Source organism: Centroberyx affinis, unplaced genomic scaffold (genome assembly GCF_046629955.1).
Source record: "Centroberyx affinis isolate AG114_WGS23_722 - 3 ecotype Tasmania unplaced genomic scaffold, CSIRO-AGI_Caff_v1 ptg005831l_1, whole genome shotgun sequence".
Taxonomy (NCBI): domain Eukaryota; kingdom Metazoa; phylum Chordata; class Actinopteri; order Beryciformes; family Berycidae; genus Centroberyx; species Centroberyx affinis.
The window spans coordinates 76,750-104,160 of NW_027282956.1; the positions used below are offsets into that span (position 1 = coordinate 76,750).

Here is a 27,411-nt window from a genome sequence, read left to right on the forward strand (position 1 = left end):
TACCCAGCGAATAGGTGATTCCCCGTAAAAGCAACAAGATTTAAGAAGACTGACAAGTGCTGATTTGGCGGTTTGCTTGGTCCACATGTCTCCTGTTGTCGTCTCCTCTCTGTATGTGTTGCATCTTTGATGAGCAGTGGTCAGATGGTGTGTTCTTGTACTAATTTGATCTCTGTGACAACCTCTAACACCCATTGCAGAGCATGTACCGGGGGAGGAGCCTCAGCTGTCCGAGCTGAGCGGCATGTTCGTGTTGAAGCCGGAGACTGTCACAGCAACAAAAGGTCTGACAAAATCATCTGGCATAAAAATCCTGAATTATATCCACTAAATGCCCCGTTCCAGTTGGAATATGTACAAGTCCACAAATTTCAGTTAATTGCTGTGTCACTTCCTTGTACGTGGCAGGCAAGGACATCACCTTCGTGGCTAAAGTCGACTCCTCCAGCCTGACGAGGAAGCCCAACATGAAATGGCTGAAGGGGAAGTGGCTCGACTTGGGCAGCAAAGCCGGGAAGCACCTACAGTTCAAAGAGACCTATGATAGGAACACCAAGGTGTGTGTGTGTGTGTGTGTGTTTCTTTGTGTCAATTCAAATGTTACAGTCAATGCTACATAGAGTTTTCAAATTTTGTTTACTACTAGGGTTTGACTGATATGGGTTCTTGAAGGACGATACCGATACTAAAACCAATTCTGGTATTTTTTCATAGTGAAGCTGCCAATATTCAATATCTTTAAAATTTGACCATTTTTATAAAAAAAAAGTTTTCAGTGTTTCCCGCAGAATTGCATTCTTGTGGAAAAGCCTCTGAAACAGCATTTAGACCATAGGAAACTAAAACTCTCCATTGAAGCCCAGGATAATACTACTAATAATAAACATATTCATGCATTAATTTGTGTGAAATTCAATCAAAATGAAATTGGAATCAATTCAGGTTAAGGGCTTCGCATAGACAACCATTATAGAATTGATCAATTATATAAATACATAATCAAACAAACTGCATCATATCCATCATGTCAGAGGTGAACGACACTGACAGGTGGGTACAACATAATCTCATAAAAAGTCCTGAAATGAGCACAAACTCTGAAATGTGATTTACGCTGGGGATTGAACTCCGGTCGCCAGCATTGACGGCAAATTCAATTCACCCATTTCACCCATCCACCACCTCAACCACAACACTCTTACTTTCCACTGTGCTGCTTCAGTGTGACTCTACTTCCTGTTTATAGTTGTGCCTGTTTCACGTAACCGTTTCATGCTGGGAAAACTGAATTTTAACACTTCACGTGCCAATAACACGTCATTTGGCGTTAACAAGTCGTTTTCATTTCACGGATTCGTGTGAGTTCAGGTTGGGGCGGATATCTGCTTTTCAATAAGTCCAATATCGTCCTGATTTATCAGCAAACCGATACATCGCTCTAACCCTACTGTGTAGTGGGCATACCTTGCGTGCATATGCGTATATGTGTGCATGTGTGTTCATTTAATTTGCGTGTGTTTCTAGCCTGTCATTCCCTCCTTCTCTGTCAGATCTACACTTACGAGATGAGCATCATCAAACTAGTGGATGCGGACGCAGGTGGCTACCGCTGCGAGGTCACCTCCAAAGACAAGTGCGACAGCTGCACATTCGACGTCTCCGTGGAGGGTAGGTCCGCAGACAGACACTTAATCACATTATTGTCATCTTCCATTCAGCGGATCTACCATTACTACGTAACCGGCTTTGTCAGCCAATAACTCAGCGAGTGCGATACACATTAGGTCCTATCATTTAGTGGCTTAGCGAGGTCATCAGTCCATTATTCCTTTGCCGGGCGGCCCGCTGTGTAATGAATTAACCTGGCGGAGCTCTCACCAGTCCTTCTCCTTCTGTCTGGTTTCAGCTGTACAAGAGGAGCAGCAGGCCAACATCCTGGAGGCGTTTAAGCGATCGTGAGTGTCAGCGCCGGCGAGGGTCTATTCAACATGTCACCCGTCACACCGTCTCCCATATGCTCCTCTGTAGATCGCTGCCTCTGGGCATCTGTCAGTCTCAACGAGTATCTCCGCCTGTGTGTCTGTCTATCCTTCAGTCGTAGCTGACTTTGTGAGAGTCAGTCTGTCTATCGTATCTCTCTCTCTCTCTCTCTCTCTCTGTGTCACGTCTCGGCGCGTCTGCCGTCTTGGTGTTTCGCTTCACCTGGAGTCCCTCATGGTTTAGTGTCTTTGTGTTTCGTCACATGTCTTGGTGACAGTCTCTGAAGGGACTGTTTCTGTTTTATATGTATCAGTTTCTCTCTCACTTCCTATTTCTGTTTCTCCCTCCCTCTGTTTGTGTGAACTGTATCTATGTTTCTTGTGCATCTGTATATCTGTATTTTTTTTTTCTGTATTTCGCTTGTTCTCAACCCATATTCATTTCCATGTGTGTTTTGTGTGAGCAGAAATCGGCTGACACATTCACTCTGACTCCTTGAGTCGCCATAATTTTACTCGCTGGTTAAAAATATAATTTCCTTCCCTTATTAGAACTGAAGCCTAAAAGTAAGATGAGAAACACAACATGCAAAAAGACAGCATCATATTGTGTTTTAGACAGGATGTCAGTGTGTTTATTTGCAGAATATTGATATAAGGGAGAGAGAGAGAGAGATAGAGAGGCCAGAGGCGGATGTGATAAATGAAAAGTGAAACGCTGGATAGAGAATGGATGAGTGTGTTAAGCACCTTGTAGAGTGGAGGTCAAAGCTCAACCTCCTGGCATCTATCAGGAAGTTAAGTAGAGAGAATCCCGTCTCCCATGGGATACTCAGTACTCTGTGTGATTCTGGGTTGTCCTCATCTGTCCTCTGTGTCACGATGCAGCCTCTACCCAGCATGTATTACAGAAGCACAACCAAATACATGCGGCCTGACTCCATTCTTTAGGACTCCTCGCTCCTGTTCACCCCTCGTTTCTCTGGAGCTTTTTTTTTTATTCCAGACTGCAGTGTGTTTCATGTCTGAAATAGCCCAAGTTCCCCTTTGTATGCCCCAGGCACATCAGGCTATTTTTTCGTCTTTGTTTTGTCACTTTACTGTCTGGTTGGCCAACTGAAAAGGCTTCAAAGGGAACCAGCATATTTTCTATGGATTACATACACTGGCAATGCAGTCATTGAGTGCATGTCACACTGTGTGTAAGGCTCCACTGGTGTTTGTATCTTGTGTGTTCATACTTTACAGGGTTATGTATAGTTAACGTACATATTTGTACTGAATGGCTTAATAATGTTACATACAGGCAAGTAAAATCAGTAGACTCCCGCACACTGTCAACGTTTCGGTCACAACGTTTCTTGCCCGAAACGTTGTGTTTAATAAAAAGTGAAGACAGTGTGCGGGAATCTACTGATTTTACTTTGTCCTGCTCCTCTGACGCACCTGGCGCATACTGTAGTGCAAAGATCACCTTTTTGTTTAACATACAGGCAAGTGCCAAAATAAAGGATACAGCAACATAAATGGTGTTGGACCACCCAAAAAGCTTCAGTGAACCTTGTACAATAGTCTGAAATTATACTGGAGGGTTGCAACACTTTTCTTCCACAAGAAATACCATAATTCAGTGTTTTGACAGTGGTGGAAAACACCATCTCAGGCGCTGCTGAATCTTCCTTTAGTGCTCAAGTGGATTGAGATCTGGTGACCGTTATGGCCATGGTATACGGCTAACATTGTTTTCATGCTCTTCCAACCATTTAGTGATCGCTTGTGCCCTGTGGATGAGAGCATTATCAGCCTGGAGGATTCTACTCCCACCGGGATAGAAGGGACAACATGGATGGATGTTATCCTTGGATGAACCATTCATCCATAGGAGGAGCATGATCACCCAGAATGACTTTGTATTTATTGGCATTTACCTTGCCCTCTAAGGGGTTCAGTGGACCGAAGCCATGCATGCCAGGAAAATGCACTCCACACCATAACAGAGCTGCCAGAGCAATTCACAGTGGAAAACAACAAGCACTCGAGCTTGTAGACGTTTATTGGCGTGTGCCACACATAGCACTTGTCGGCTTGTTGAGAACAGGGTGACTGATGACTCGTGACCATGTGACTTTTTTTCCCCCAACCACTTCACTTGCAAAGGTGCATTTTAGGTGTAACAAAAGGTTTATCCACTGCAGCCCAGCCACAGTATCGCTCTCTGTGAAGTTCTCAACAGATTGTTCTGGATGGAACTGCCTGCTCATGCCTTAGATTCACATTTGCAGCAGATCCGCTGATTCAGAGTTAATCGTCTGTTGTTTTTCCTTGCATCTTGAACCACTGCACGGACATTAAGGTCGAAGAGTACGCGTTTCTGTCCACAGTTGTCCTTAGTTCATGATGCCTTTGCCTCAAGACTTCCATGCCAACATCACCTCAGCCGCCATCCTTTAAAACTGACAGTAATCACCACATCCAGGGAGCATTTATAGCTTCATTATATGTGTTTTTACTCTATCTGATTACAATCCAATCATCAAGCATGCCTGTTAATGTTAATGGATTTTGTCACTGGAGCTCCTGCCAAAGGAGTCCAAGTAATCAGCCCTATCTCAAAAATACTGAGATCTCTTCTTCGAGTCATGGTAGCCAAAAAAAAAATGGACAACTTGTCCTGTGCGGGATATTTATACACGAGTCCCTAAGCATAATGGGATGTTATTTACTTAATTATCTTAGGGGTCACCTCCATGTGGAAGCATCTGTTTTTAATATATTTTGCATCCCTCATTTACTTGTGTTTCCTTTATTTTGGCACATACTTGTACTCCCTGTGACATGTATATACGCTTATTTGTGTTTGAACAGTATGTTGTTTATCGCTGTCAAGCTTGCTTACATGTGCTTGTCTGTTGTGATTTTTGTCTGTCACTTGAATTTAGGGCATACTGGTAGCTTGTAGTCTTCATCAAGCACTCTGCTCTATGTTCTCTCTCTGTCATCCTATTATTACGTCTATCCGAAACAGAGTGGAAAAAAAAAGAAAAGTAAGCTTTCACCACAGGCAGTAATTCATTAGAGCCCCACTGTACGTTGTTGTATTTGCTCATGTTGTCTTTGTTGGTTTTATAATTGTGTCTTGTAATTTCTCTGCTTATTTATAGGTCTGTGTAATGTGGAAGAAAAGGGAATGTATTATCAAATGTATTTTTGCTAATGCTCTTTCTCAATCTCCAACGGCAATTCACCAGTTTTGTAAATAGCACAGGTTTTTAAACCTACCATGACGTTCAGACAGAAGAACACTGAATTGGTTTCAGAGTTATTTGCGACTAAACTAATCTTCCAATTCTTCTCCTTTCTCTCAACCCCAGTGGCGATGCAGGTGAGGACGCTGGTGATCTGGACTTCAGTGCCCTCCTCAAGAAAAGGTTAGACAGACACTTCATCAGCTACAGCACTGAGATGCATAATCTCTTCCACTGTATTACTTATATGGTTGATTCTCACTCTCTGGTTTTGCCTCACACACACATACACAAAGGGAGAAGAAACAACAACAGCCCATAGAGGAGGTGGATGTGTGGGAAATCTTGAAGGCGGCCAAGCCCTGCGACTATGAGAAGATTGCCTTTGAGTACGGCATCACAGACCTCAGGGGCATGCTGAAGAGGCTGAAGAAGATGAAGAAGGTGGAGCCCAAGAAGTGTGACGGTGAGGAGGGAGAGAGCAGACAGGAGAAGGGTTACTGGGCGAAAGCAGACTCTGCACTAGGAGTGAGGCGGCAGGCAGGAAACGAGAGCTCTCTAATGGAGGAGGCTGTAAATACCACCAGCATTTAAAGGCCTCTGGGGAGAATTTATACTGCTGGGATGACAGGTGGAATATATGTTAGCGTATGCCTGCTTCTGGTTGGCACTTGTGGATTGGGCATTAAAGCAGTGGTTGAATCATACTAACAGGAGAACTTCCTTGTCAGCTTTCCTGAGCAAGCTGGATTCAGCGTACTCCGTGGACAAGGGCAAGAGGATCCAGCTCTGCGTGGAGGTGGCCGACCCCGACGCCCAGGTCAAGTGGCTCAAGAACGGACAGGAAATCAAACCATCAGCCAAGTGAGCAAACTAACACTATTGAGGAGGTGCGCTGTGTGTGTGTGTGTGTGTGTGTGTGTGTGTGTGTTGAACTGTGATAACTGCAAGTTGAGGGATTAGGGGCAAACATGGGAGTGTTATTGTTCAAATAGGCCAATGAGAGTTTGGATCTTAAACCAACGTTAAGGACAAATAGTAGTATGCTTGAGAGTTATGAGATAATCGTTGACAAATCATGTTGGGTTCAGTTGGACTACTCTCCTGTTGAAGAATGGAGAGGGTCTAAAAAGTTTTCAGAGACAAGTGCAGTCAAGGCAAGGTGACCTAAAATGTTGACAGCCAAATCTGCTACTAGTAAAATTTGAAATTTGATGACCGGGGTCGATTAGTCCCTTTATATCACTGTCACAAAGACGACTCATCACTGAACTACTGGTAACCCCATACAAAAAGTCTTTCAGTCCATGTCTCAGTATATTGTTTCTAATGTCAGCGTTCCATTAACTAGTTAACTATTGTGCGAATTTGAGTGAGCAAGGGGGGGCTTGTGTTCAGTGTGAACATAGTCAAAATCTTCCTGTTCACAAGCTAATTGCTGCTGCTGATGGAATGCTAGCTCACAAGCTAATGCTAGCTAACTAGGTATACTAGGTATATTACAGCTTACTAGTAAATAATAAATAAATACAATACTTAGATCATGTAAAGTGTCTGTATTAGTTACATGTTCACTCAACCAAAAAGTAGCTCACGTTGGCATTAGCAAGTTAACGCTACCATGTTTTTGTCTAGGCAAGTGAGAACTTAGCGACTGTCCAGTTAACTACAACGTTTGTAAAATATTCCATTGTGCACAGACTAGAAACCGATAGAAAAGTTATGGTAAGAATTGATTAAAAGGTTTAGGGAACAGAATTTGATAGACTTATTGTTGTATCACTAACTTGTCCAGTAGAAAGAAAGCAGCTCAGCGTCGGTTTCTTCAGCTAGCAGATCTCTCTCCAGCGAGTGAACGCCCGTCTGAGGTTCACTCCGGTCTTCCCCTGCCTCTGTCTCTCCATCTTCGCTATTTTCATTAAGTATTTATTTTTGCATTTTATTGAAGAGGGTGCAGATGTTGGGTGTGGTGTTTTTTCAACGGTTCCACCATCTGCCATTTTGAGTAGATTCAAGCTGTTCATTCAAAGTGAGGCGGTCCTCTTTCGGTTAAGGCACTTCCTTTGCACAATAAGTCAATCCTGCACAATTCACTGGACATCGTGCCTGGGGATACATAGAATAAAAACACAAAAAACAACACACAGAATAAAAAACATTTCTTGATGATCCTGATGATGTATATACTATGCTATCAAAATTAATTTGAGAATGATATATTGAGGTAAATATTCTACATAAAGCAGCTTTTTAAAGTGGTAATATTCACATTCACAGTTTTAGACATTGGCGATATCTTTGGTGCTAAGCAGCAATTCCCAGAGATCACCTGTCAATCAAACAGTGCTATCGCTGTTCATGCTAACTACCTAGTTCTTCTGTTTATTCCAAACAAACCGTTGTTGCTGCCACCGGAAATGTAAAAGAACCCACCATTCAAGTCTTAACAGTATAGTGTGTGTGTGTGTGTGTGTTTGTGTTTGTGCTTGACGTTTCTTGGTGTGTAGGTGTTCGTCCTTTGATGTTTGTCACCATGTCGGTACAGCAACCCATGCACAAATATATGTGTGCAGAGTGTATGTGTGGGGGCGCGTGTGTGTATGTGTGTGTGTGTGTGTGTGTGTGTATGTACAGCATTGACGGTCCCTAGGAGAGCATGTGGATTCTTTGTCTCCGTCTATAACTGTGAGTCACTCAGCTGAAACTGTTGTCTTCAGGCCTTCTGCGTCTGATTGTGGCTGGATGGGTGGAAAGCAGTTGACCATTATTCTCTCTCTCTCTCTCTCTCTCTCTCTTTCCCATTGTCTCTCTACCCTCCTCATACACTCTTCCCTCCGTCATCCCTGTGCGCCCAGGTACTTGTTTGAGAGCGTGGGCAACAAGCGGACGCTCACCATCAACAAGTGCAACCTGTCGGATGACGCAGCCTATGAGTGTGTGTTGGGAGAGGACAAGTGCTTCACAGAGGTTTTTGTCAAAGGTACATGACTCATTGTCTTTGGAGGAATCCTTCTTTCAGGAAGGAGACGCTTTTTCTGCTCGGTTTAGCAACTGCTGTCACTTGAGCGTTGCGAGGCTTGACAGCTCTGTTCTCTCCTTGTGTCTGTGTGTGTGTCATCTGTTTATTTTCATGCTTTTATGCCACACAGTAGCGTGCCGCGCTCTGTTGTCTGCTCACTCATTTTTAATGGGTATGCAGCATGAGTGAATTTTTAATACTCTGTTTATTGTCATGTATCGTTGTCGCTGTTCTGTATGTATTAATGTGCTATCATATTTATTAGGGTTCGACTGATACGGCATTTTGAAGGCTAACACTGATATTGTTGAATTGAAATAGTTATTATTTACTGCTGATATTCAATATCTTTCAATTTGACAATTTTCATACCAAGATACTCTCCCCAAAATTACAAGTAGTCAGTGTTTCTCCCAGAATTGTAATCTTGGCAGGGTGGAAAAGCCTCTGAAACAGCATTTAGACCACGGGCACTAAAACTCATCATTGGTACCCAGGAGAATAATCATAATAAAAAAAATATATAATATATCATAATCATGTGGAATCCAATCAAAATGTTGCATTATAATCAGTTCAGGTTAAGGGCTTCTCATAGACAAGTAGTATTGTCATTATACAATAAATATGTAATCAAACAAAACATGTCCATCATATTGAACATGGACGACACTGACTGGCTGATATCTGATTTTTAATATGAGACCAATATTGGCCGATATCGGTCTAACCCTAATGTTTATATCTGGTAGGTCTTTTCTGTGTGTATTTGAGTATGAGCAGTTTTAATGGATGTAATTGGGTCCACAGCTGCTATATTAATCCCATGCTCTGCTCTATGTGATCACTACTGCCCATCCTGCTTTTGCTTTATCAGAGGCCACACAAGAGGGTAAGCTCTCACCACAGACGCTGCTCTCATGCAGCCACTGTGTGTGTGGAGTGTGTATTAAGTTTGGAAAACATACCGTCCCTGTTGCTTTTGCAAACATCTATATATACGTATGTACCTTTTGTTGTTGATTTATCTTGACATTAGAGAAAGCAGTGGGGTGTTCAGCATATGGCAGCTACTCATAACAGGCACAGTACTTTAAAGAAGACATAAAGTACCTGGGCAAAAGCTTGGGCTTTTGTGCTATAGTGTTATGAACTGATTCTCTGGTGTATGTTGTGTTTCAAGGCATCAAACTCAACACAGTCTCACAAAGCTTTGTGAAACGAGTAGCAGCTCTGAAACGCAGATCACGCGTTGTGGAGATGAATAATGTGAAGATTTACGTTCCTCCACCATAAAACGATTATGTGACAATAGTTTAGCTAACGGATACGTTTAGGCAAGTAAAACATCTTCGGTTAAGGTGGGGTTAGGCAACTAAAACAATTTGGTTAAGGTTAGGGTAAGGTTTTAGTCATGGTTAAATAAGAAAAACTGAAAATGAAAACTTCAGTTGAAAACTTCTTTGCATGAGTTGGGAATGAACCCAGGTCGGAGTTGAAGGTAAACCTATACGCCCATCCACACCCTTCCTTTCCTTCCTTTGTTGTAGGTCTGCACTATTTCAATGGCAAACGTTTGTAGGTGTGTCTCCATCACGTAATCTGTTATTGGTGGGGAAACGCATTTCTGTCACTTTTCGTGCACAGAGCATGTTATCTGCATTTCAAGACATCGTGCTCATTTCGCAAAATTTTGTGAGACCAAATTGAGACCAAACTGTACATGTGAAGTGAATACGGAAGTGCGAAGGGGGACTGGATGCTGACGATGACAGATAGCTGAGGCTAGCAGAGCATCAAGCATCACACAATGTGATTCCCACTACCTCTGGAGACCTGAAGTGCCTTCCACCTCTACCGCTAGAGTGTTGTGGCATTAATAAGGACTTCAGGAGTATTGTTGTGCTGTTGTGGGCATTGTATCAAATCCCAAAGTGGGCTTGTACATGTCCCATGTGTTAGTCTTTTTCTACCTCATTAGGGTAGAAGACAGAACTACATGTCAACCACCATTCATCCCCAGAGTTGGAAAGAAATGAAAATACTGAAATATTTTTGCTCAAGTATAAGTACTGCTACTTTTACTCTTTAAATAAATGGTATATTCATGTGGAAAAATGTAAATTGACACAAATACATAGCATTTTAGCTGCATTATTTCAATGTCAAACTACTGGCTAAAATGCTAGGTGGCTCTGACCATAGTGGAAATCATTAAGATTTTGTGTGTGTTCCAAAAATTCACCCAGCTACAAAAGGTAACCTATTATTTGTTTTGGCAAATAATTGTATCATACAAACTGGAAAAAAAGCATTACTCACCAAACTCAAGTACAGATACTTTCCACCTCTGTTCATCCCATACTACTACATTATGTGCACCATATGTGCTTCCTCTTTTCTTGCCTTCCTCTACCCTCATGTTCATGGTCAGTGTGATTGTGGTTATTTAGAGAGTTTTATACAATTCTGTAATGGCTTAGGGTGCCCAGTATATGGGCTAGTGCTAGTTTAGTGACCGCTGCTGTTTTGAATTAGATGAGGTTTGACTTGAAGCCTGCTGTTTGTCTTCAGAGCCCCCGGTCACCATCACCAAGCTGCTGGACGACGTCCACACTGTGGTGGGTGAGAAGGTGGAGTTTGAGGTGGAGGTGTCCGAGGAAGGAGCCAATGTGAAATGGTGAGGCGGTCCTCTTTTGCCCTTCAAATCATCCAGAAATCAGTTAATCAGTAAACACAGTCAGCCAATGCATCTGTGAGATATTGTTTTCACTGTCGTTATCTAACCATTTCAGGTTTGTCGTGATTTAATGTTCAGACATACTGTAATTAGACATGCTATAATTATCTGGGAAACTTAATCCTCTTTTGAGTTGGCTCATGTAAACCTGATATTCCTGTAGAAACATATAACCTGGATACATTCTTATTCAAATTAGTAATAATCCAAATAAAATATCTATCAATCTATGATTTTAGCTTGGATACTAAGACGTGTATATCTATTAATTATCTCTGTTGGCTCTAACGTCTCTGTAAACTCACTTTCCATGGTTATATTCTGAATATAAATTCATGAATGTGGGTATGTCTGTTTTTACATTAGAAGTCCTGAAATGAGGAGTGTCCATGGGATAAGAACTTTTCAGGTTATCCTAAACGGGACATGCACATTTAAAAATACTTCAGAATTAGGGCTGAACGATTTAAAAAAAAAAATCTAATTGTGATTATTTTGACTGATATTGCAATTGCGATATGATTTGCGATATTAGAGGGAATGATAATTTTTACATCATTATTCTCATTTTCATTGAAAAACATATTTAAATGATTATGGTGTGATTTTTGCAGGGATCTGTACCAAACAAAGATGTTTTCTTAAGTCTGTAGAATATGATGTGTAGGTCAGGACATCTCTGCAGCACGACAATATTTAATTTAAAATGGTATTTTGACCCACATTTTGCTTTTAACAAATATTGCGCCTCCTGCTATTTGAAAATTGCAGTCGGCCATATTGCGATTTTGATAAAATTTCGATTAATTGTTCAGCCCTATTCAGAATGCCAACTAATATTAGGATATCAAACATACTTTTTTTTTTTCTGCAGTCAGTTAATGTCACCTTCAATCACTGTTGTACCATCATGAGTAACTTTTTATTGCAATATTCCTTCTAAAGTATTTCCTCAATGAATATACCCAGTGGAACCCAAAAGTGTAAAATCCTACATCCCATTTTAAATAGGCTATACATGATGTTGGAGAAATATTTGCCTTCTGCACCATTTTTAAACTCAGTGTGCCAAAGCCTTGTAATCCTTGAAGGCTCGAGCCATGTAGAACATTGTAGGCTTGTCCATCACCTCTCCCTCCCTTCTCTCTATGTTCAAGTGTCACTGAAGCGTGTCTGTGTGTGTGTGTGTGTGTGTGTGTGTGTGTGTGTGTGTGTGTGCGCGTGTGTGTGTGTGTGTGTGTGCATGCGTGCATTATTGTGGTGTGTGTGTGTGTATGTTCTCTCTGCTCAGGATGAAAGATGGAGTTGAGTTGACGAGAGACACGGCAGGTTCAAAGTACAGGTTTAAGAAGGACGGGAAGAGGCACATCCTGATCATAAATGAAGCTACCAAGGAGGATATTGGGATGTACTACGCCTTCACCAACGGTGGAGAGTCAAAGGCGGAGCTGGAGGTTGAAGGTACCGTTTCCTCTGTTAGGATCAGGACCAGTGTTGGGCGGGTGAAGACTAGTTTGGCACTAGCTACATGCTTGCTAGCTGTGAGCATGTTAGCTAAGAAGCCGTCTAAATTCCTAAAAAGTCATAACAACCAACAATGGTGACCAGCTCACAAAAGCACAAAAAGTGCAACAGTTGCCACATTTTCAGGTTTTGAAAATCAACCTGAAAATACAGTATAACAATGAAAACTAAAATATCACCAATAATAGCTCACTACTAATATGTTAGCTTACTGCTAACTTAGCAAGACCTGCTATGGTAATGTTGCATCTTCAATTGCATCTTCATTAAGTCCACTTACAGCGAATAGTCCAACTAACAATATGCAAAACCTAGATCAATCAATCTAATGTTGTAAATGACACTTACCTTATCAGGAAACCAGGGAACTACAAATGAATCTTCTACTAGCTACCCAAATGCTTCCACAAGCAATTTGAATTGTAGCCTAGTGAAATGTGAAATAGAAAAAAAATAATCTTCCAGTGCAACTAAACTAGCGTCAGCAGGAGCAGTAACTTACCATCAGCTGGCCATAAAGGTTACTAGGCTACTAAAGAAAAAAAAAATACTACAGTCTCACACATTAGCACATGTTGACACTTAACCTCCTGGCAAGCATGAAAAGTAACAACAACAGTAATAGGCCTATTATTACTTAATGTGGGAGCAGTAATTTGTTGCACTTCTTGTTAAATTACTTTTACACAAATGTGTCAGTTGCGTTGGGACTGGGTTGCCTGTTGCCTGGGTTGTGTGAATGATCAGGAAAACCAAATAATGTTAATTATGGGGGATGGCAATAATCATAGTTTTTGAGTAATTCAACTGCAATCTGATATTTTGAGAGGGTGATAACAAAAGCAACAATTATTATTATTTTATTCTTTGGTGGCTAACTGTTATCTTGAAATTGAAATAGTAAATTGTTACACTATTTCTAACTGGGACAAATAATATTACGGTAACACATTACTGTACTAAGTAAATATTAAGTAATTAGTTAAAAAAAAAACTTTTCCCCCTCATCTGCTATATCTTTCTGTCTATGCTGCAGATAAGGAGCTGGAGGTTCTGCAGAGTATCGCTGACCTGACGCTGAAGGCTGCTGAGCAGGCCGTGTTCAAGTGTGAAGTGTCCGATGACAAAGTGACGGGGAAATGGTTCAAGGACGGCGTCGAAGTCCTGCCCGGCGATCGCATCAAAATGTCGCACATTGGAAGGTATCATGTCACACTGCCGTAGATCCACGATTGCAATTGTTTTTTGAGTCCTGCATCCAGACCAACAAGTACAGTTATATACACACACACACACACACACACACACATGCACAGGATCCATATATCACAAATTTACAATTTACAAGCATTGTCTCACCACAGGCTGAACAGGGTTTTGCTAGTTGTTTGGCTCTTTTTTTGGATAGGCTGCAATCTGTAAAGCTCTAACAGCAAAACACACACACACACACACACACACTCACACACAACATACACACCCCTGGGGTTTCTGTCAGTAATCCTTCCATCAGAGCCGCCTATGGCAGGAGATATGCCAAGGCGACAGCGGTCACACAAGGTGAAAGCCATTTAGTATGTTTCTCACTCCACGATATTGCATTATGGAGTATGTTGCCAGGGAAACCGTGTTTTGCATAATTGTGGGTCACGACGAGTGTTGTCTCCTTGGTAACATCTGGTAACGTGTCCCCAGGATCCACAAACTGACGATTGATGACGTGAAGCCCGAGGATGCTGGAGATTATACCTTTGTTCCCGACGGCTATGCGCTTTCTCTCTCCGCAAAACTCAACTTCCTGGGTGAGGAGACAGACAGTCCTAAAAAATATGAGACCGGCTTGATATGAGAGGCTTTGCTGAATATAAGCGAACCATCTCAAAGTTTGAATAACGCTGATTCATTCATTCATTCATTTTTTTCCTATTTCCCTCAGAAATCAAGATTGACTATGTTCCCCGCCAAGGTAAGTGCGGCTTTTTGCAAAATACATAAAACATTTTTCATGGGCTAACTGCACTATATTGCTAAACCACAGCAACCCGCCTCGTGTTTTTATGAGCGCACCAAAGTAGAAACTTCAATGATAAAACATACGAGTGACTGCAAAAACATGTAGGAAAAGCTCATCCTAACAGTTTGTCACAAGGAGTATCACAACCTGAATGCAAAAGGACAAGCATGCAGATTGTAAGCCTGTTGCTACAGGTGAGTATTTATGATTTCAATGATTCCAAGCAGTGTAAACACTGAACAGTGTCTGCAAGCTAGGCTAACGCTAGCTAAGTTAGCCTAGCTTGTTCACGTGAGTCTAATGCCCAGCCTAAGTAAAACACAGCAGGCTTAAGGTGTGCCTTGCTTTTTTAAACATGTGCAAAAGGAAGCTTTCAGGTGCTTTTAACCAGTGTTGGGGGGAAAAGATACTCTTAAAAATAATAATTTACTTAAGTAACTAGATATTTTTCAAAGTTACACTATTAAAAGTAGCGTGTTACAGTACTTTTACATGACCCACTTCAAAAACATGCTGTGTGCTGTCAGTCATTGTTTTAGACCCCATTTACACCTGGAATTTCATGCAACTTGCATCCAGATGTGATTTATCTGCATTACATTTACATGCAATGCATTTTAATACCAGGTGTAAATGGTGTCTCATTTATATCAAACATACTGTGTTTTTTTTCTATTAGCAACACCAAAATGTTGTCTGCATGAGATACTGTAGGATTTTCTTTTTTCTACTTTTTTTTAAAAATTAACTAATAACTAGTTAACTAATAATTTGTTATAGTTCCCACAAAAAAGTAATGTGAGTACAAAGTTACCCCCAACACTGGGTTTCAGTGGAGAGTTTTAGTGTCACATGATGGTCTAAATGCTGTTTTAGAGGCTTTTCCATCCCGACAACAATACAATTCAGAGGGAAACACTGAATACTTTTCATTTTAATAAAATTTCTGGCACAAAAATGATTGAATTTAAGCTGCTTCAATGCAAAAATACCTTGTATTTGTATTGGTATCTGCCCTTAAACACCCTTATTGTTCTAACCCTAATTTCCCTTCCCTTCCCCCTTTCTCCTCTGATGTCGCCAACCCCGCAGATCCTCCCAAAATCCACCTGGACACCGGCTCGGGCAACAAGAACACCATTATTGTGGTGGCGGGAAACAAACTCCGCCTTGACGTGGAGATCACAGGAGAGCCGGCCCCCACTGTGTGCTGGATGAAAGCAGGCACAGTGAGGAAGCACACAGAGGATTCTCACAATTTATGTCACACACACACACACACACACACACACACACATGAACTGCCTACTACCTTTGTGCGTCAATCAGAATATCCAAACATTAGTCAGTGAATGAAACAAAGTGAAAGATAAACTAGTGTGGGAAGGTTGAATCACCTGTCAGTGCAGCTGCTGCGTCCTCATCAGGCAACACCATCTCTCCTCTCCTCTCTCTCTCTCTCTCTCTCTCTCTCTCTCTCTCCCTCTGCCTCTCTCTCTCCCTGCCCTGTCCTGTCTGGAAGGCAATAACGGAGGCTGAGGGCAGAGTTCGGGTGGAAACGAGGAAGACCCTGAGCAGCTTCGTTATCGAGGGGGCGGAGAGAGAGGACGAGGGCAAGTACTCCATCACCGTGACCAACCCCGCCGGAGAGGACAAGGCCGAGCTCTTCATCAAGATCGTGGGTCAGTGGCTCTTCGTCGCTTTTGTCTTTTTTTTTTTCACTCCTCAATTTCTCTCCCTCGCTTACTCCCGTTCCACTCTTTCTATTGATATACTCACTCAGGCCTTTTATAGAAACACACAGGCGCTCGTGGAGTACAGGCGACTGAATGGTGATGCTAGCAGCCTCTTTGAATGCCTTTTTGCATTACAAATAGATCAAAACTTTTCCGATATTGGCCTTTTATTAAAAATCAGATCTAGTCCAGTCAGTGTCGTCCACCTCTATGATGGAAATGATGCCGTTTGATTACATATTTATTGTATAATTGATCAACACTACACTGGTTGTCTATAGAAGGCCCTTAACCTGAACTGATTCTAATGTGACATTTTGATTGGATGCATGAATCCACACAGCATGCATGAATATGTTATTTTTATTCATATTTTCTTGGGTTTCAATGGAGAGTTTTAGTGTCCCATGGTCTAAATGCTGTTTCAGAGACTTTTCCACCCTGACAAGAATACATTTCTGGGAGAAACACTGAACACTTGTAATTCTGTGGAATTTTTATGCCTCCGCGCCGGCGACAGCCGTGGCCGGAGGCATTATGTTTTTGGGTTGTCCGTCCATCCCATTCTTGTGAATGCGATATCTCAGGAACTCCTTGAGGGAATTTCTTCAAATTTGGCACAAATGTCCACTTGGACTCAAGGATGAACTGATTAGATTTTGGTGGTCAAAGGTCAAAGGTCACTGTGACCTCACAAAAGACGTTTTTGGCCATAACTCAAGAATTCATACCCTAATTATGACAAAATTTATGGAATTTTAGGATAAAATGTTGAAGTGATGACATTTTATATCCAAAAGTTCAAAGGTCAACTTCACTGTGACATCATAATGTTTTGCTTACCACTGTAGCTGAGAAAACGATCTTGGGTCATTCTACAAAAACGGTGGAAGTGCTGTCACTTACTTTTGCAGACACCAAAATCCTTTAAGTTGACCTAATAATCACATTAATTGTATATGTTCAATAAATAAAGACTGTCCTTGCAATGATAAAGCAAAGTTTATTGGTGGAGGCATACAACCGCGAGGTGGTTATTTCTAGTTTGATATGAAAATGGGCAGAATTAAAGATATTGAATATTGGCACAATGGTTAAAAACATGTTGGTATCGGCCTTCAAAAACCCATATCGGTCGAACTTAAATTACAAAGTTATTAAATACATAGGATTTGAGAGTGAAGTTGACATGGCCGACATAATGACAGGCTGACAAAAAATAGCGATGTTTACCTTTGGTTCATGGAAAAGACAAAAATAGATGGTTTGAATGGGGCTCTCTGAGCGGGAGGGGAAACTGTGTACCCCGTCAGTGTGTTTTTTTCCTGTTTTTCTTTCGTGTTTTTCCGGTTTTCTTTTTTTCTGCTTAGCACTCCTTCTCTGTGCGAATCCAGTGCCTACTGAAAAACACATCTGCGTGTTTTCTCACATACTGTACTGTCTAAAAAAGCCCACTTCCTCACGCTCTCTCATACCCCCGTCTCATTTGTCTCTCTTTCTCTTTCCTCTTTCCTCTCCTTCCATCTCCAACTGTAACCTGTCTCTCCAGATGTGCCCAACCCTCCTGAGAATGTCAAATGCACATCAGTTGGCGAGGACACTGCCTCGATCACATGGGACCCGCCTGCATTTGACGGTGGAGTTCCCGTTAAAGGTAGCCCCGCAACGCACAACATCTGATGTTCACATCTGATGTCTGCTTCCCAGGAGAAAGCACTGTTTTGGAATCCATTCTGTTTATTACACTGCAGTGTTTTACTCACTTTCGAAGAGCACTGAGGCCGTTTTGACCTCTCCGTGTGTTGATACGCTTCCTCCAGGATACCTGATGGAGAGGAAGAAGGTCGGCTCGGCCAGGTGGACCAAGCTCAACTTCGATGTTTATGAGTCCACCACGTACGAGGCTAAGAAGATGATTGAAGGCGTGCTGTATGAGATGAGAGTGTTTGCCGTCAACGGCATTGGCATCTCTCAGCCCAGCGCAAACTCAAAGCCCTTCATGCCCATTGGTGCGTTGCCATTTGTCATTAGCAGAATGGTTAATTAACAGAGGCTTTTCACACAATGCTCATTTTGACGCAGCTTAACCCTACCTCCCATCCCATTTACACTGGGTATTAACGTATTAATTAGCTCCTCTCTCCCTCAGCCCCCACCAGCGAGCCCACTCGTCTCGTGGTGGATGATGTGACAGACACTACCTGTGCGCTCAAGTGGCGTCCTCCAGACAGGATCGGAGCAGGCGGCATCGACGGCTACATCATTGAGTACTGCAAAGAAGGAAGTAAATACACGCAAAATGCTTGACTGGACAATGACATTTGATGGGCAACAATATCAACTCCCCAATCCTGGATAGTTTTTGTAAGATTATCCTAAAATCTTTGGATTGTTTCTGATTTTCTGATCCTTGCTTGCTCTGCTGGCCTCGGTTTATCCCTCAGGTGATCAGTGGGTGCAGGCCAATGAGGAACCGGTGGAGAGGAACCACTACCGGGTGAAGGGTCTCCCAGTGGGAGAGAAGATGCTGTTCAGAGTGGTGGCCATCAACATGGCTGGGCGCAGCCCCCCCGCCGTCCTGTCGCAGGCTGTCACTGTCAGAGAGATCATGGGTCAGAGACAAGTGTTTTCACCTCACATTTTCTACACATACTGGACTGATGTATATATTTTCTATGCATATTCTAAGCATTTTCTACACACATTGGACCAATATGTGAATTTTTCTTTTTCATTTTCTACACACCTACAACTGTTAATGTAAATATTAATTCATAGTGGTGCTTACTGTATGTGTCGCTTAGCAACCACGTTGTTTAGCTACTGTTGAAGAACAATATTGCTAGGTGAAAAAATGACATTTAATTATCATGCCTAACAATGCCTCCTAGGTGTTGTAAAATCACTGTTAATCACGGCTTCTTGTGGATTATTGCTTAATCACACACCGCATCTAAGAAGAAATCATTGTGTGTATCTTCATATCTATATACTCTATATCTCTCTTTAACGCACTGGCCAGATTTTCACACGAACATGCATGCACATACTACACACACACACACACAAACATACCCTACTGACCGTACATTCTGTGAATTTTATATATGTCCGCTCCCCCACACCACCCACTCTTCCACAGTCTACTTATCCTTTCCATCTCTGTCTCCCATGGGTCCGCCCCTCAGAGCACCCGAAGATCCGCTTGCCTCGCCATCTGAGAACCAAACTCATCAGGACAGTGGGCGAGAAGGTCAACTTGGTCATCCCCTTCCAGGTTAGAGCCAGTCCAACCAAGCTGTGGTTCTTTGCTTTAGCTGCTGAGTTTGAAGCATATACGCTGGATTTAGCTTTGCAGTATAGCAGAGAAAGAAAGTTCTGTCAAGCTTGTACAGTACGATGTGCTTCAAGATTATTAGGTTGCATTCACATCTGCCCCATATTGAACCGCTGAATCAAACTCTGGAGCATTTATAATCCTTTTGTTCGGTTTATTTGAAGAGTGGAGAACAAGGCTATAGAGTTTGGATGCATGCCTAAAAATCACTCCCTGATCCACATGAAATGGGTCGTTGCAGGGGGCTTTCAAGTGAACCCCGGAGTGGTTTGTTTGAAGTAAGAACACAACCGAGACAAGCCAAAAGATGCCACTTCTAATAGAGTCGATTAGCCAGTTTTCATTTACAGTTTGCCATACTTTTCTTTAATCTGTCCAAATGCACTTTGCAAGTGTGTTTTCAATAATGGAAGTATCCAAATAAACGCTTAATAAAAAGGCCGTGATCAGACAGGACACTTTTTTTCTCCTGCTCAAATGCAAAGCACAGCTGTGAGCTTCTCCAGTAACAGAGTGAGCAAGAGCATGAAGGGCGCAGGAGGGTTGCATCATTTCACAACAACTTGCAAGCTATCTAATTGGCAATAGCCAGCTAACCCGACGTAAAAGGGGAAACACTGCTGCTCTACTTGCTCTTGAAGAAGAGGATGAGGAGCCCGTTCTGAAACAGAGGATGTGGGTACATGACGTCCTCTTGGAGGGGAGCAGAGCAGCCACAGTTTCATCATCTCATCCAAGAGCTAGAGAGAGCCTGCTCTAAGGGATAACCATTGAAAATAACTGAAAAAAGGCACAGACGCGTTCAAAAAAGCGTGATCACAGCCAAATAAAGCCTAACGACTCACATGGTGTCTCGATAATCAAATTCAGTTTGTTAAACTTCCCTGTTAGGAGTCAAAGTTTTGTCCAAAAAAACACCATGATCACATGGCTTCGCTTCTGTGTTTGTGTGTTAGCAAAGTGAAACCAAATCGACAGTGAAAAACTGCAACTTATTTCACCTCTGCAAGTTATTGCAAGTTATTTCACCTCTGGGAGAAAATGCCGTTAGAGACTCTTTCCCACTGAATATTTCTCTCCCTTTTCAATATTTTGATTCCTTTCCATCATTCTACCTGCAGGGTAAGCCTCGCCCCGTAGTGACCTGGTTCAAAGATGGCGTGCCCTTGGACGACAGCACCGTGGGGATTCGAACCTCCGAGGTGGACACCATCCTCTTCATCCGCTCAGCAGCGAGAGCCCACTCTGGAAAATACACGCTGTCCGTTCAGATCGAGAACTTCATGGACAACGCCGACATACACATTCAGATCGTAGGTCAGTCCCCTCGTGGCACCACCGCCTGGAGAAACAGTCCTGTTACATGTTCCTTCATTAGGATTAGACCCCCGCGCACCGTTCGCACTTCACACGGTACCGTTAATAACCTGTTTGGAAGAGGATGATGGCATGAACCCAAATCTGTGACATGTCAAGAGTTTTTTAATTTGATGATAATTCCTAATTTCATACTCCCAGGGATCTGTGACTCAAAGTAGCGAATCATCAAAGCCCTGATTCCTCTCTCACATAATCCTGGCTCCTGCACTGCCACTGCGGCCGCCAGCTCATTCCTCATCTTACGGCTCGTCTCCCCGGGTCAGGGTGCCGGGTGGATTATTCGCCGGGGCTCCGCTGGGATTATTTGCGTGTAGACTGGGATTAGGCTTGGATTTTGGGGAGCTACTCTGTCACTTCCTCAGTCGGGAGGGTTGAACTAATGAGAGGTTCTGCGTCTCCTGATCAGACCGCCCAGCTGCTCTGTCACAGCACTGTTCCAGCAGGAGACAGAGCAGGGAAGGATTAGCGGGTGAAAACAGCCGCGCTGCTCAGTGTGTTTGTACTGTATTTCACTACGCTGTATGAAAGAGCACGCAGAGCAAGATTAATGACAAATACATTACTATGCCGTACAGTATTTCTGTACTATCCTGACTGTGTAGGACGGAGCACAAAGGCGGATCGATGATAAACATACTGTACTGTGCTGCTCTGTAATCCAGGCAGGCACAGCACACTGCTCCCTTTGTGTCTGCTCTGTGCCTGCACGGTGTTTCTAGTAATTTATGCAGCTATCGCTTCCTTGCCTTGAACCTCTGCCTCTTGCTCTGCTAATCTGTCAATCTTAGCCAATCTCTACCTCTATGAGTGTCGATTTCTCTTTCTCCACGGAACTTTCCCTCTCCAGATCTATTCATCTACCTCTCTCTCTCTCTCTCTCTCTCTCTCCTTCTCAAAGCTTGCCTACATTTCTACCCAGGCGACACGTTTTCACTCTCCCATCCCTTCTCCCTTGGATTATCTCATTTTCTGCCCCGGATTGTCTAATCAGCCTGTCTTGTTCACAGGCGCACACAAATTCTCCCAACCTATATCTCCAACTCTTGTCTCCTCTCTCACAAAACCCTCCAGAGAAGCCCGGTCCTCCCATCGCTGTGCATGTGACAGACGTCTGGGGCTTCAACGCTGCGCTGGAGTGGAAGCCGCCCAAAGACGACGGCAACTGCGAGATCATCGGCTACACCATCCAGAAGGCCGACATGAAGACCAAGGTACGCCTGGTTGGAGGAATGGCCAGAAGAGTGTATGTGTGAGCGTATCGAGGGCTTTCCGTTACACACTCTGGCGGCCATATTGGAGGTCCCCAGCGCTGGGCAACGGTGGCTGATTGTGATATATTTTATTGATAACGTGTCAAGATACTGTGGCTTGTTAGCTAGCTAACCATAGTATCTGGACAGCTAACCATCACTGCCCTGTTGTAGCCAAATACATCTGATTTGCATACTAGCTAACGTATCTAGTAGAAGCTAGCATTAGTTGTGGAATAGTGACATGTTAAGAGTAGAGACTAGGACTAAAAACATTTGGAAACAAATCTACCATATCATAATATTTACTTGATACTTATAATATCACTAAATTGACTTTCACACCGCAGGCATTGCTCCGTTTTTTTGCCCAGTTGTTATTTATTAAGCCATAATTTGTGTAGAGCCAGTTCTCCAATGGACCTCCATGATGGCGGCAGCTGTGGTTGCTAGGAGATTTGTGACGCAACTACAAAGCCTCTATATACCGTCATGGTCATTAGGCAATGGAAACTTGATCTAGACCAGAAGAACATGACTGCTGGGGACAGGAGTTTCCTCAGCTTCCTCAGCCTCAACCCCCGCTATAAGCCTCTTTAAACCTCTGCTCCCCCCCCCCCCCCTCTCTCTCTCCTTCTCTCTCTCTCTGTGTCTCTCTATCTCTTTCTCTCTCTCATCAGGAATGGTTCACGGTCTATGAGCACAACCGCAGGCCCAGCTGCACTGTGTCTGACCTGGTCATGGGGAACGAGTATTCCTTCAGAGTGCTCAGCGAAAACATCTGTGGCCTCAGCGACGAGGTTGGCATCAGCAAGAACACCGCCGCCATCGCCAAAACAGGTAATGAAATCCCCGCAGAGCGCCGAGAACTGTAACGTGATCGCATCGCTGTGGATGCCAAGAACATCCAACGCATGCTGAGCTGTATGTTGTATTCAATTAAGACATAAACTGGATCCACAACTTCTGAGCATTATGCGAAGGCAAGGTGAAGATACAGAACAGAGGAATGTATCGGTGTATCGATTAACAGAGTACATGTAATGGGATTACTGTGATCTGATTACTAAAAACCGTCAACTGTAATCTGTTTCAGTTGCTTCAGATTACAGTACTTGTGATTAATTGTTGGATTACTTGAACATATTTTAGAGGGACATGAATTTAGACTGTAATTATGCTAGACACAAACATCTTGTGACACAATGTTAAATAATGGTTAACACTGGCTGCAGATGATGAGAACAACTAGGCGGGGAAATTAACACCTGCCACCAAATGCTGCTACTGTTTTTTTGTGATTGTTGCATTTGCTTACTCTACCAGAAAATGTGGCAGCTAACCAACCAATCTCTTTTGTGTTCCAAAAAGCAGTCTGGCTGGTAAAATTGTGAGAGATTTGCTGAATTTTTAGACTCCACCAGTCCGTGTGACCTGTGGATGCAACAGAAATGAGTTTCCTGCCTTTATAATTGAAATGGCAATATCCAAATTGAAACAAATCGTTGGTTTAACAGCATGTGCTATGAATGTTAGAGGCAAAACAATCCCAAAGCAACTGGAAGTAATCAGATAACATAATTGAGTACGAGTATTTCACACATCTTGAGGAGGTAATCTGGATTCTTTAACAGATTACGCTTTGAAAGTGATACCCAACATTGAATGTAATAGAAAACAGCCAAATGGTATAATGTGTAATTAATTAAGGGGTGTAACACTCCTCTCTCTGTCCAGGTTTGGCATATAACCTGGCACCCTTCAAAGAGAAAGACATGAACAGGTCCCCCAAGTTTACAGCGCCCCTGGTGGACAGGTCTGTGGTTGCAGGCTACTCCGCCGCCATCAGCTGTTCCGTCCGCGGCTACCCCAAGGTATTAGCATCCATACAGTAAATGGGTGTGTGTCGGGGAAACTATGCCATAGATTTCATGTTTTGTTTGAGCGAGTGTGCGAGAGTTTGAGAGTCAAACAGTGAGAGCAGAGCAGTCGGAGGGGATTTTGATGCCTTGACAGCGGGAGTGTATTTTTATGTCTGCAGCTAGAACAAGAGGTGGAGCAGAAAGATCTTTGAACACGCATTTTTTATCCCAGCGAATCGGCAAAGATTTGTCAAGCCGAAATGTTGACCTAATTTCACCTCTCCTTCTTTCCCCCTCCCTCTGTTCTCCTACCCTCTCAACATCCCTCGCTCTGTTTATACGCTCCCTCCTCCACCCATCTCTGTCGATTTTCCTCCCCCTCCTCTATCCACCATTTCCTCACCGCCACATCCTTTGTACTCTCTCTCTCAGCCCAAGATCATCTGGATGAAGAACAGAATGATCATTGGCGAAGACCCCAAGTTTCTGATGCAGAACAACCAGGGCGTGTTGACCCTGAATATCCGCAAGCCAAGCCTGTTTGACGGGGGCAAGTACACCTGCAGGGCCGTCAACGACCTGGGGGAAGACGAGGTGGAGTGCAAGCTGGAGGTCCGAGGTATGCTGTCTGAACTACAGTTCCCAGAATGCCATAGTTCCAAGCGAGAGAGGGTGGTCTGGGTCAGGGAAGTTTCGCTCCCTGGCAGTTGACAGTCCTCAATAAAACCCAGCGTGACAAATCTCCATCTCCGCAACCGTTTGACTGATCTCTTGTTGCGAGAAGTTGCGCACAAGAGGGATACAAGTTGAAATTCTAGCCGCCTGCGCTGAATATAAATCATCTTATTGTATTTGTCAGTTGGAGTTTCAGAGCCATGGATGACTCCAAGAGCGGTAGTTTCTTTAAATAGGATGATCTACTAGCCTCTCATGCTGATTTGAATTTCTCTTTTTCTCTTTTTCCCCTTTCTCCCCAGTTGTACAAGAGAAAGCAGAGGGGGAGAAGAAATGAGCGACAGCACGAAACAGCAGAGGATACAGTTGAACAGGAATAGTAATGGATTATGTATAACGGGATAGTCATGAATAAATATGATTAGAATAGATCACTGGTGAGGCTCTAAAGCCAAACCCCCCCTGCCCCCTGTATGCTTGCCTCTCACCGCTGCTATGACGAATGCTACATCAGTAATATGCCATAAATTATTACAGCAAGCTGCCACCTTGTCACTTCCTAATTGAGAATAGCTACAGAGTGGTGTGGCAACACTGCCCCACTGTTACAGCATACAGATGGATCCTTCTTATCTGTGAAGTGAACCTGTCACTGAGCACACTTATAAAACAGCCATTCATCCATTATGGTTCCCCGTGTTGTCTGTTTGGTGTCCTGGATGTTTTTATAGGTGGGGGAGAATTTATGATTGTGATGCAGCTATAGCACTGAAACCATCGCAGTGTGACCGAGCGGCTGCACCCCTCTCCTTCCTCGGTGGGGTATTAGGTGCGGGATGCGAGCGAGGAAGACCAGGGGCCCCTGTCGGCCCGGGACGCTTGAATGGAGGGATCACTACCCACCCAGGCATGGCCGACATCATGGAGCCACCAGGATTATAGGGGCTCTTACACACAGATGTGGACCTGCTGCATCCTTCACACACACACAGACACACGCACACAAATGCATGCACACACACAGAGAGAGGGCACGCGCAAACATGAAGGCATTGACTCACACACACACTCTCTCCCTCCTGTCCTCACACACTCTCAAGCGACAGACAGACATTCCTCATGGCACGACCTATACTCGTAGGCCTTTATAGATACATGGCTTACACTCTCGCGCACATGCAAACACAAACACACACTCCGAATCAGGGTCTCATTAGCATCACACACTAGAGACTAATTAATGCACCCATCAACACTGCCCTAATTAGCTCTCCCACGTCATTACTGAGCAAACGAATTACCGCTAATTTACACACCCGCAAAACAAACACAGCACCGTCTCTACTGGGAGAGTCCGCCGCGGCTCGCCTCGCACACCAAATTAAAGCCTCACCGATGTGCTGCAACCCAAACCAGGGTCCCCAGTGCCACCCGCCACCCCCACCTCCCCCGCCCCCCAACCCCCCACCTCCCAACTCAACCATCTGACAGCAGAAGATTTGAAAAAGATCAAATCAGAGACAAAAGCAGGAGCGCGAGATCTGACTGAATACATCAAACAGTTTGAGTTTGCGGGCTCGGGCCTCTGTGTGTTTCCACAGAATAAATAAATCACCCTCCTCTAGAGATATGAGGGCACTCTGCTCTCCAGGCCCGTCCCGCTGTGGCTGCGTCGGCCCCCGGTCCCCCGTCTCTCCAGCAGAGGGGGTAAGAGCACAGTGACAAAGACCACGACTGACCATCATTAGGGTCTATGGTGTAATTGTGAGTGGCAGGTTATTAAGAACTATTACATTACCAGTGCATCATTGATTGAGGCTCTCAAACCCAGAGGCTTCCAGGATATGCCAGCCTAATCCTGACACTTGGCACTCGTCCTGAAACGTTCAGCGCTTCTGAGTACAATAGATTGCATTTCCTCCTTTACATTGCAGCATGTTGCTAAAGATGAGTTGAAACAGGGTGAGGGTATAAATGCCCATATAAAGCAGGGAAAATCCTCCAGATACCTGAAAGTAGGCCACGATTGGTTGTTTGGTTAGCACAGTAGACCTGCAGTGCAGCACAAAGCTTAAATTTTGAACCCCGCCAAGCAGTAAATGATTCTGCCAGTGTGTGTGGTTGTGCGTGTGCGTGCGTGTGTATATCTGCGTGCGTGTCTTATTTGTGGATTATGTGTGAGGTTGATATAATCTTATTGTCAGTTAACCTGAGACGCAGCGTGGCGTGTTACTCTGCTGATTGACACATGAAAGCGGCGTTGAAGATACACTGCATGCTGCCTTGCGAGGAAGTTTTGGGAAAAACAGATTCTTCAGAAAACAGCATGTAACTCCGATACTCCACCTGAGCTTTACCCTCTGTTCACTCTCTGAAAAGTGATGTCTGTTGCTAAGCAATCAAACTAATTGTATCTACTGGCACATCATCCGCAAGCCTTAAGACACTTTCAAAACATGAGGAAGTGCAGGTATACAATACTACTGTCAGTGTTTATGTGCGCCTCTTTCCTGCTCACACACACGGCTCAGTTTCGGGGAGCTTTAAGAAGTAAGCCGGAAAAAAAAAATAATAGAGCATTTTGTTTTTCCCTCTTTCCCTGTGACACACCTTAAGGCTCTTTAAGTTTGTGATTTCTGAATGAATAATT

The 27,411-nt window shown here is 43.4% G+C and overlaps 1 protein-coding gene across 1 annotated transcript; it reads left to right on the plus strand.

Annotated features, from left to right (window-relative positions):
- Positions 1–205: 205 nt before the first annotated feature.
- Positions 206–25,430, plus strand: mybpc2a (myosin binding protein Ca). Its single transcript, XM_071547333.1, has 26 exons — positions 206–284; positions 409–557; positions 1,551–1,668; positions 1,907–1,955; positions 5,351–5,407; positions 5,521–5,690; positions 5,956–6,088; positions 8,080–8,204; positions 10,818–10,923; positions 12,275–12,444; positions 13,544–13,709; positions 14,203–14,309; positions 14,444–14,473; positions 15,614–15,750; positions 16,044–16,203; positions 17,807–17,911; positions 18,078–18,266; positions 18,407–18,541; positions 18,702–18,869; positions 19,446–19,534; positions 20,716–20,911; positions 22,046–22,185; positions 22,905–23,064; positions 23,962–24,098; positions 24,519–24,705; positions 25,064–25,430. Exons 1-26 carry the CDS (start codon positions 245–247, stop codon positions 25,096–25,098), a joined length of 3,258 nt encoding a protein of 1,085 aa, XP_071403434.1. The 5' UTR covers positions 206–244; the 3' UTR covers positions 25,099–25,430.
- The last annotated feature ends 1,981 nt before the right edge of the window (positions 25,431–27,411 follow it).

Bases quoted from the DNA above. Each gene is read 5' to 3' on its own strand.
- mybpc2a (XM_071547333.1), top strand. From the start codon at position 245: ATGTTCGTGTTGAAGCCGGAGACTGTCACAGCAACAAAAG. The intron at 558-1,550 runs GTGTGTGTGTGT...CTTCTCTGTCAG, and splicing joins CCTATGATAGGAACACCAAG to ATCTACACTTACGAGATGAG. The intron at 18,870-19,445 runs GTCAGAGACAAG...TCCGCCCCTCAG, and splicing joins CACTGTCAGAGAGATCATGG to AGCACCCGAAGATCCGCTTG.